At 33.5% G+C, this 12,031-nt stretch overlaps 1 protein-coding gene across 1 annotated transcript; it reads left to right on the top strand.

The window, feature by feature from the left end:
- Positions 1-6,288: 6,288 nt before the first annotated feature.
- On the top strand, positions 6,289-7,668 carry TRIADDRAFT_13097 (uncharacterized protein; the record flags this gene model as incomplete). The annotated part of the gene is made up of 1 exon (XM_002115452.1): positions 6,289-7,668. A coding segment is annotated over one exon (1,380 nt), but the record flags the coding sequence as incomplete, so codon positions are not given.
- Positions 7,669-12,031: the final 4,363 nt, after the last annotated feature.

The following is a 12,031-nucleotide window of genomic DNA, read 5'->3' on the forward strand; positions in this document are numbered from 1 at the left end:
TAGTTTGAAGCAATGTAGAGCCATTGCTTTAGTTTAGAGATTTATCCTTGGTGTAATGGATATCGTGATTGAATTGGATTGAGTTTGAATTTTCTGATTGCCGTCGATGGATGATGATGCTGTTTGATCATCGTTTCAAACTGCTTCTATAGCCGTTTGAATTTTCTGATTGCCGTCGATGGATGATGATGCTGTTTGATCATCGTTTCAAACTGCTTCTTTAGCCATTCGTTCTATCCAAGTTTGAATTTTCTGATTGCCGTCGATAGATGATGATCCTGTTTGATCATCGTTTCAAACTGCTTCTTTAGCCATTCGTTCTATCCAAGTTTGAATTTTCTGATTGCCGTCGATAGATGATGATCATGCTTGATCATCGTTTCAAACTGCTTCTTTAGCCATTCGTTCTATCCAAGTGCTAGCCTTGCCATCCTTCATGGCTAGGTGAAAATAGCAAGCGACATTAAGGTTAGTCTAGATTCAATCGCTGTCGGCCATCCTAACTTGGGCTTAATTGGACGCTTAACATCACCTAATTGAATCACTGAAACAGCTCTTGAGCCATGGGTGATAGTCTTGCTGATATCCATGGCGTTTATGGTTCCTCTTTTACCCGTTGCATTAGGAGATGATGGACCTATTTGGCCATGGCTTTACTTGGCAGTTCTGCCATGGCCGTCATCGATTGCTGCTTTAAGCTATGACAACTCAGAAGAATTGCAGCTTTCTTTTCAGCCATTGATTTTGAATGAGACAATCGTTCCAACTCTTGCTTATTGACAAATTTATGACTGTCCATTTTACTTTTAGATTGATTGATTTCTGTGATTGCCATTTCAACTATCTGGATTCTTTCTATCTGAGTTTTATCTCCATCTGCAAATCGCTATTTTTATTCTATCGTTGACTGAATACCATTCTTTCTAAACATGATCACGATATTACCGTCTCCATTAAACTGCTGATGGTCATTTATCTTGAACCTATCTTCATTTCTAGAGCCGTTACTTCCATTCTAACCTTCACTGATTTTACCTCTTTCCGATCATTCTACCAATATCGCTAGATTAAACTGTAAATAACTTTGTCTTGACTCTATCTTGGTTTCAACAACAGTTATTTGTGTTTTATCCTTGACCGATCTTTCTTCTTTCTAAACATTATCATCAAGGCTCTTTCCGATCAGCAATTTTATTAAACGATCAATTAGTCTACTTTGTGTTGAATTTATCTTAACCCATCTTGATCTCCCAAGCGTTCAGAATTGCTCAATTTATTTTAATTATTATCATTCTATCATGGACTGATCAAGGCTCTTTCCGATCAGCTTTTTTATTAGACTACTTTCTCTGGAATCTATCTTAACCCCATCTTGATCTCCCAAGCGTTCAGAATTGCTCAATTTATTTTAATTATTATCATTCTATCATGGACTGATCAAGGCTCTTTCCGATCAGCTTTTTTATTAGACTACTTTCTCTGGAATCTATCTTAACCCCATCTTGATCTCCCAAGCGTTCAGAATTGCTCAATTTATTTTAATTATTATCATTCTATCATGGACTGATCAAGGCTCTTTCCGATCAGCTTTTTTATTAGACTATTTTCTCTGGAATCTATCTTAACCCCATCTTGATCTACCAGCCGATTCAGAATCGCTCAATTTGTTTTCATTATGTATCATTTTTCTCATCATCATTCTACAATTTTCCGATATGGCAGACTAATTGAAACTATCCATGATTGTTTTTCTCCACTTGCAAATTGCAAATCATTCTATTCTCCCTCCAGCGATTTATTTCCTATTAGCTTGAGCTATTCTTATGCCCTACGGCCAAATCATTGGAGTTTGCCTTACAGGCTGTTTATTTTATGCTGGCTTCTATCATGGCCGATTTGGGTCAACGATAGAAGTTTTTCCTCTTGCCTGCCGATCTTATCCAATCCGATCCATTCGTTTACTGTCGTTCCATCTTGACCAACTTGTAGATTGTTGGTTTTAACCGACATAAATGAATTCATTAGCCAACGCTACAAATCAACGATCATCGTTGTTTGCCATAACTAGGCTGTTCAACACTTTTCTATTGACAAGATGTTTATTTTAGCCTGCTGGAGTTGCATGTTCATTTAGTTGTCACTTGATTCTTTTTTTATTTCCACGATATTGTATACGGATAGCATTAAACTCTGTTGTCATCCATGTTGTGGGACCTAGATCGCCTTGTACATCCTTTACCCTAGCCAGGTGAATTGATTTCAATTCATTCTCCTTGTAGTAATCGATTGGCAAATTGATTTTCATTTTTGGGTCGTATCGACATGATTTTGCCTTTCCATATTCCCCTAGCATGGGCCGTTGTAGTTTATCATTGAACAGCATGAAAATGCCCTTCATAACCACAAGACATGGAAAGCAAGGATCGAGAATGGAGTCCGATCCATCCATCCATTTATAACATTCATAACCGCAAGACATGCAAAGTAAGCCTTTCCATGTTCTCCTAGCATGGCCGTTGTAGTTTATTATTGAACAGCTTGAAAATGCCCTTCATAACCACAAGACATGGAAAGCAAGGATCGAAAATAGAGTCTGATCCATGCATCCTTTTACCCCCTTGAGCTCCATTCTTTTTAGTTCTCTATTCCTGTCGACCATGTTTGTACTCAGCACAATTGAAAAGGATGTTTGTTGTCCATTGCCTATCGTCAAGTTGGAAGATGGATAGTTCTTTCTTTTATTCTACAATTAGCATGGATAAACTAATCTATTATTCATTTCATGTCCATTGCTTAGGAGTGATCCTCCTATCATCCATAGTCAATCAATAGCCAACAGCAATGATGACATAATATCTCTTCTTTCTTTTATTCACCAATAGTACATGTCCGGTTCTGAAACGGCTAGCCTCCATAGTTTAAGGTAAGTTCAGACTTGAAGCAGTTTCTCTCTTTCTTTCTTTCTCTAGCGGGGGGTAAAATGGATACGATCAAGATGTTCATGTATAGATCTGATTGCATGTCAACATGGCAATAACAGCAACAAGAAGTACTTTTATCTACTTTTACTACTTATCTCGTGATCAAAACTAGTGTCATAAAACATTAACCGAGATGATATAAAGCTTGGTTTTTCTCTTAGGATAGTTGAACAGTTAATATTACCGCCATTGCCTTCCTATCTCGTGATCAAAACTAGTGTCGTAAAACATTAACCGAGATGATAAATAAATATAGTATAAAATATAGTATAAGTATATATAGTATAAATGGAAGATCACATAGGCAATATGCAGCTTGGTTTTTCTTTTCCAGTAGTTGAATACTACTGTTATCGTCTTCTTATATAGTGATCAAAGCTGATGTAGTAAAAGATGAAAAGAGTTAGTTGAGAATTAACATAGCATGGCTATAGTATCACCGAGAAAGAGCAGTGAATCATAGGAAAGCGCAAATATTGCCTACGATGATTAAAGCAAAAATTGACCGTAATCATTCTAGTTCTAGTTTAAATGAAATCATACTATCATGATGGAATAGTTGCCACATAAATAGCGCTCCGTAATGCCAGCGTAAATTGCTTGTTATAATTGCTATGATTGAAATATCCATCTCTCATCATTTGCATTAAGTAATTCTAATGTTATCGTATTTGGATCATGCAGTAGTTCAGAAGATTTATGGCTTAGGCAGCCATCCAATGCCAATATTGAAAACGAAGATTTTAGCGATTCCAATTCCAATGTTATTATTGAATCATGCTTGTAAGTGGAATAAACTAATTTCAACATGGATTGCCGTTAATTCTGTAAATATAAGAGACGAGTAGGCTAGCTTTACGATCATTAATATCAGAATCGCATTTGAACATGATAGTATCCGATAGTAATCAATTTCCCAAGACCACACAGTGATTTAAGTTTAATCCATGAGTAGCCTATCCTTTTTCAATCCAGTATCCCAGTCAGTTCAATAATTTATCATAAACGGCCAATTAGAGTCGTAGTCAACGTAGATCATTTAGATCAATTCTAGGCGATAGTTTTAGCTATCTACGTTGGATTCGTGGAATATATCGTATAATTACAATTCTCAATCGATGCTAAAAAGATTGCAAATAGCACTTTCGCGTCATTATCCTAAGACACGATAGTTACAAGTCGTAAATCAATCGGCGTAGTTTGCTATAATTAATGATGAAGATTCTTGGTCTACAAAGTTGCAATATGTTTATCCAAAAGTATAAAAAGGCTTAATTTCTTTTCTCTAAATGTTATAGGAGAACACTTGAAGAGAAAGGCGTTGTTAACGAGTAAGTTGTCCTATCATCACATTTAGCTTACTATCAACATGTCGACATGATCAAATGCTAAAAATGAAATACCTCAAGTGTGCTTACAGCAAGAAATTATAATTCAGCCATATTCAGAATTGAATAGTTTACCATATTGTAATCTTTTTTCACTTCTTAGCGTAAAATAGTTATTTTACTTATTCTCGTGCAATAAAGTGATGAGTTTTAATAACTTGTATACTTATTCATATTCTTCTGATATTTACCTTGACTACTACATTAAAATTAAGTTATGAGCATCTGTTATCATAGCATAGTCGTTAGTATTCGATTCTTAGCCACCCAATTTAATTTTCCTTTAGTAAGAAAATCAAAAGACAAAATTAAAATACCGCTAACTCAAAAGTGTTTCGTGCACATCATTCAACCTAATTTATTGGACTACTTTTAAGGAGAGCTAATTTACAATAATTATTTATAAACTCATTTTTTCAATATTTTACTTAATCTAGCGAGGGTTCCACGCCAAATCCTAACATTTATGCAAGTTTACCTAGTAGAAATAAACTTAACAATACTATCAAAAAGAATAAGTATGATAACGATGAACATGAAAGTGGATGGAATTTCGACATTATGACAGCACCATCTAGCGGTAAATAATGATACATGATGGTAAAGTATTGCAAGAATAAAATTCATTTCTTGACAGGAGATTCAATTTACTTTATCTAGCAATAAAATTAGTCTACACGCATATTCATTATTGAAGTTGACTTATGTATGATGAAAATAATCAACTATCCTATCGTTTTTGCCTCGTTGTAGATATGAAAGGAGAAATAAATGATCGAAAATTATCCAATGGAATCGATCATTATGATAAAATTGCATCTAGTCAATTATCCATGGAGCGATCACTCATTCGATCTTCCTATACATCTTTACCAAGATCTGGAATTAATTTAATCATACCTGAAGGAGAAAATAGTAAACGCCAGCCATCTTCTAGTCGTGATACAATTCCAACATTGACATCTCCTCGAAAGCAGAAACTATCACTCACTGAAGGCTATTCTACGTTAGAACGACAACGCCAAGCTGCATCCAATTATGATTCCTCATCTGTCGATTATGAATCCTATCCTTCTCGTCGTTATTATCACAAGCAACAATCACAGCCACATCTACAACAACAACAACATGATTTTCATGAGAATGCAAACAATTCAACCAGCCCACAAGATATTCCATTACAATCGCCATCTTATGAACCTTCTGCAATATCAGATCGATACATCACTTATAAATCCGATGGATTATTACCCGTTCAACGTAGCAATAGCACTTATAGCAATGAAACAGAAGAAAATTTACCTAGTGGACCACCTAGTATCAAGCAAATGTCTCGATTAAATAGTGAACGATCCAGTAGCGAATATCAACGAATTAGTAATTTTGCTTATGATTCGACATCAATTTCGTCGCGTGGCCAAAGTAAATATGCAAGAGGTGGCCGCTCTAAACGTTCAGCCAGTCAAGATGGATATGGTGAAGGAATACCTGATTATCATACCATGCCATGGACAGCATCTCGCGATAGCCGTAATTTCATGTATGATGTTAATCGTCGTCAATCAGATCAATATACTGATCATGAACAACTTTCTATAGAGAGTCAAGGCCATATTATTTTAGTTTCTGATCGTAGTGCAAGTGGTAGGCGAAAAAATAGTACACGAAGTGGTGATGGTGGTATTGGTAGCCATCCTACAGGAACCTATGGAAGAGAAGATAACTACTATGCTGCCACTATGCCTAATCGAGATCAACGTGGTAATAGACCACGAATACGTGGTGATGATCTATTCGACAGTAGTGGATATATTTCTGTTGCTCAGAGACCATCAAGGCAGCAATCGGTTAATGGCCGTATCTCCAGTGCAACGTCGAGTGTTCGATCGGTGGGTAGCTCACAAAAATATTCATTAACCATCGAAGATGCAGTCAATATGCTCAAGAGTGATAATTCAATCCATTCCATTAATGCTGCTGTTCATTTACAACATGCATGCTTTAATAATGATGGAGTGAAAGCAACAATTAAGCGATTAGGTGGTATTCTTCATTTAGTTCGTATGGTGGATAGCAAGAATGAAGAAATCCAATTAAGTGCCATTGCAACCTTGCGTAATTTAGCTTATGGTAAAGCCAATGATGAAAGCAAAGGTGCTATCCTTCGCCATAAAGGTATACCAGTTCTTGCTAATGTCTTGCGGCGAACCGGTTCACCCCATGTTCGTGAAGAAATTGTACGTCTATTGTGGAATCTATCAACATTAGAAGCTGCTAAAGAACAATTGTTAAATTTAACCTTGGATGTATTAGCTAAATTAATCGAAGATCATTCAATATCAGCTGGTGAAGGCAGTTTATCCGATACTCAATGGCCAACCATTTATGCCAATGCTACTGGTACATTACGCAATTTATCATCCAGTACCAATCTATCATCTCGACAGATGATGAGAAAATTAGATCATTTAATTAATGCTCTCATCACAGTCACTCATTTATCGGTACAACGTAAAGATTTCGATGGTAAATGTGTCGAAAATTCGGTCTGTATATTACGCAATTTGTCGTATAATTTAGAAGAAGAAGTTGATCATGGTCTTGATATCGCTGAAGGTTATAAAAAAATTAAGCTCAAAAAGAGATCGGTACTTGGTAAGATATTCAATGATCGTAAGACCAATTTAGAAGCTAAAAGTGTCATCTTACCAGAAAATAATCGTAATATTAAAGGCATTGCTATTTTATGGCAAACAAGTACTATTGAAGATTATCTAGCTATATTACAGGAAGGTAGAAATACCGATACAATAGAAGCAGTTGTGGGTGCCATTCATAATTTAACCGCTTGCAATTGGAGATTTTCTGGTCATATTCGTTATGTTGTTCGTCGTGAGAAAGGAATTTCAATTTTAAGGGATTTAATGCAATTTGAAGATGAAAAAGTATTTACAGCTGTAGTAACAGCATTGAATAACTTGGCTTTAGATGAGTTTAATAAAGATCTCATTGGCGATATTGCATTAAGCAAATTAATCGATAGAATTCTTGGCCGTAATAATCAATTCACTTTAACGGATATCTCTTTATGTAGTCTTATCAAAGCATTATGCGTCTTAATGTATAAAAATAGCAAAAATGCCAATCGTTTAGTTGATAGTGGTATCTTGCCTCATTTAACAGTTTTATCTAGGAAGAATTCAGGGCGTGGTAGAGATGTGATTAAAGCTTCAAATAGTCTATTATTTACGTTATGGCAATATAAGCATATTCGTTCATCGATTAAGAAAGCTAAATGGGATTTAAAAATAATGAAAACATCATTAAAAGAAGCTGCTGAAGTACCTGATGCAATTTATATTCGTGCTGCGGATATTCCTGATGCAGAATCAGAAGAAGAAGTAAAAAATGGTGATGATCATACCATGACAAGATCAGGCAATGCTAATGTTGCCAATTATGCTACTGCAACATTAACTAAAAGATCAAAATTGCGTTCTGATGAATATCCCCACGAATCGATACCAGAAGATGAACGTAAGTCAATTCAAATTTGTTTATGATTGTTGTTGCCATCTGTCAATCGAACTATTATGCTCATCTCCATATTCAATTAGTTATACCTATCTATTTCTATGCCTCTTATCGCTAAATTAGAACACAGTCTTGGTAGGATTACTATAAAATCATGATATATTCGACATAAATGTAATAAATTTTAATGTGATATTATATCCTGTAGTTACATTGCAAAGAATACCATCAACCCAGGAAGAAATAGAAGGATCTGTTTTCTCCGGTAGAAAGAGAGCATCCAAATCCAGCGTATTAACCGATCCAAGTCAACAAGGCGTTGATCGCTTAGTGAGTGTTGGCTCTCATGAACGTAATAGTCTCGGTGACAAAAAAAGTACTCATAGTTCTGATGGTGGAAAATCTCGCCATGCTAGTCGAGACTTTTCACAACATAGTGGTGTGAGAACATCACGTAAAAGTTCCTCTAATAGCCAAAATGAAAATGTTATTTATCAACACAATGGTAGTACAACTTCAAGACAAAATAGTGATCAAGCTAAATCTACACCAAGGCATTCATTAAATTCCAAATCGAAAGTTTTAACCGACTATAATGATAACTATAATATGGATGAGTAATTATAAGGGACTATTCCAATTTTAATTTATAAAAAAAAATTCCCATCAGCAATGGTGCTTACCATAATCCATTGGCAGTGAATCATTGGTAGAGCCGTTCCTTTCTAGTAGGTTGGCTACTTATATTGTATTGACATGCTACCATAACTATTTAGTCAGGATTGCTCAATATAGCACAGTAATTATGATCAATAGCAATAGTTAAATGATAGTTATAGTATAAAGTGAACAAGTGATTGCGATAGATTTCACAACAATGCATTGACTGCAAAGCTGCAAGCAATTATATTCAACCTAATAACATATACATTCGCTATATATAGTATATGTAAATCCATCATCATTCTACGTTTTACCATTATTTATAATAAATTTAAAAATGGAATTGTCATCTAAAATATATACATTTAGATAGAAAGCAAGTAATCAAATCTATCTCTATTATCATGGATTTGGAATGATTTTTATTATGGTGATGTTCATCGGTGAAGTGGGACAAATATTTTAAATCAATCTGCCGATGGGATACTTTTGTGTAACTACTCTAAGCTCTGCAAAGCCGTCTCAACTCCAGTAATCCTTCATCTACCATAGTAAAATTAAAATTTTATATGAATGGTTGTACTCCAAGATTGCCAAGACTGCTGTTAGTGTTCAACGACTTGAATACACTAAGTTGCAAATAAAAAAATGGAATGTATGGCCTAGTGAAATGATTCCCAATATTGAGGGAATTTTCATCCATATAGTTGCCAATTTATTTTTTTTTGTATCATCCGCTACAGGCATAGATTGGATCGATATTCTCTAATTTGTAAAATCTTTTTCATCAATTTATTTTATCATCTTCAATACCTACTTAATCTTTAATTTTGAATATCACCTCAATTAAATTGTATAGTTATCTATAATCACTATCCATCTATCGCTATAAGCCCATTTTTTTTTTGTTGTTGTTCATATACTGAGATTATAGATCATTTTATTTCAAAATGAATCATGATATAATTATTAATCATGGTGTAGCTAATAATAAAATGTCAGAGCCAACATTTTTGTGTCATCATTACTCATCAATGTGATAGATAATCTTTCAGGGGTAATTTGAAAAAATTTCTGAATGTTATGATTGATTCATATTAACTCATAAAATGAATGCGATGTAATTTCCTGGGTTTGTTAAACTCTTTTGTCATTTACATACTTGTATTCATAATTACTTACAATAAGCTGCAAGAACGTTTAAATTGCCCATTACTATTACATGATTCTGTTTAAGGTTTTGACTGAGTGATATTTTACAGCATTATCCGATCTATAAGATCCATTTCTAGCTGATGGCTGCTACAAATATGCATAGTGTCTAAAAGTATCAAACTATCAATTGATGCTTTATCAACTTTTGTTTTTTGCCAGATGTTAAGTCATACGATTTCTGTTCGCTCCTTTTTTCGATACAATAATGCGCATTTTAAATTATTGCTTTTAACTTGCTAGTAATGCTAATTTTTATATCCTAATTGGATATAGATTTTATTTATATATCTATACAATGTAGATACAAATTGTATTTATAGAGTTTTCTATTTGGCCAATCCATGCGAAGATAACATTTAAAAACTATTTGGCGCTTTTGGTTGTTACCTTTAATCAATTTCCGTTCTGAATGCTCATTAACTGGTACTTAATAAGATTTTGCTGTTTTATGGTTGATTCCTTCTATTACTCTTCTATTATCTAAGAGAAATATACAATCTATAAACTATTATACAATAATTTCAATCATTCACTATCATATAATCGTGTCGGTTGTCAGATAGAGTCGTAACTGCACTATGAATTGGCCTTTAATCCAAACGATATTTATCATAAGATCCATTTTTTTTGGTTCGAATTGAATGTTCATCACTGTAATGGTTAATAATTAAATCGCTAATTGCAAGAGGGAGAATAAAACTTTTAACTACTTGCTATAATAATTTTATAATCTTGTAATCTATGCGTGATATTTTAACTAGATAGCAAAATATTGCCTTAATATGCCTTCAAATGGTTTGTACAGTTGTATGATTTACGGAACAGTTAGAGGTGAGATCAACGTAAAAAAGAGCTCCATTCTTTCTATTTACTAACTCTACAAGGTGATGCTAATTTATAGTATATATTAAGTTACCGAACTAGATTGGCCGCAAAAGTGAGAAAAATTAATTGTTCTTTAGCGTTAAATATGTGAAACAAGATTAAATCTGAAATTTGATACATAGAGTAACTTCCAATGTTCTCAGAAAACTTTAAAGCCTTGAAAATGCGTGTAATAGAGTTTAAGCTTGCATATAATAGTTACTATTTAGGATACTGAGATGAGATCTTTGTTATATCTCAGAACAGTTGTTTATATTAAGCAGTTAAGTTAATATTATGCTATCAATGGAATGGTCGTATTAACTACTAATAATTCATTTAGAAGTTTATTGGTCGATTTAAAATATGAAGATGATGAAAATCTGTACTTCACGTTCAGAAACTAGATAAAAGATTAAAATAGCTGTGGTATACACGTACAATAAGTATAAAAACTCAAAAATGAGAATATATATTAATTACGGTTATACAGATAATATTTTAAATTTAATACATAAATATCGATATAAAAGCTGTTACAACACTTTTAAGTATTGTAGTAGCTTAAATGCGACCTAAATTTTGTAGAAACTAGTACTGATGATAAACATTATTCGAAATATTGAAATAAATTCTATAACTTTCACTTACATTACCGTACCTCTGCAGCTGCTGAATTCTATAAAATTATTTTATCTATCGCTTAATGAAGAATTTCATTATTTTTCGATTTACTTGTCCATTCAGCTCGATACACGTATATTACTTCGTTCATTTTCACTAACTATTTATTTGAGTAAGAAAATGAATAATTTGCTATAATAAGGGTTAAAAATTGAAAATGGCTGGACAGATTACAACCTGTGTAGAATGTGAAAATTACTGTACCCATACAAATAAAATGTTACTGTAAGTTTTGCACAAAATGGTGCAATACTATCATATTTTACAGGATATAGATATATACACACTCGAGATATTTATAGCTACTTTTAGCTAATTTTACAAGAATTATTATTAAAGGTAAATCATAATCACCTACATTTCTAGCTATAATTATTGCTATAAGTATATATTACTAATCGTTTCTAATATCGATAGTAACATTACTATTGCAGTTTAATAGCAGACAATCCTATAGATGGTGGACTAGGTATTCGTAATTTGTTGATCCTTTCTACAACGATGGAATTAGATCTTTCCGAATGGTTATTGGATTTCATTTTGTATTACTTTCCTTACTGACTAGTTAATCCCAAGGATTCTTGCTTATTTTTGGATGCCGTTCTAAAAATAACATCATTATAAGTCTTGTATATTCGATATTAACTACTGTCACTATCAGTTATGTATATCCAATGTAATATTAATAATCTAAAGTAATTG

The sequence above is a fragment of the Trichoplax adhaerens genome, genomic scaffold (genome assembly GCF_000150275.1).
Source record: "Trichoplax adhaerens TRIADscaffold_11 genomic scaffold, whole genome shotgun sequence".
NCBI classification, from domain to species: Eukaryota; Metazoa; Placozoa; class Uniplacotomia; order Trichoplacea; family Trichoplacidae; genus Trichoplax; species Trichoplax adhaerens.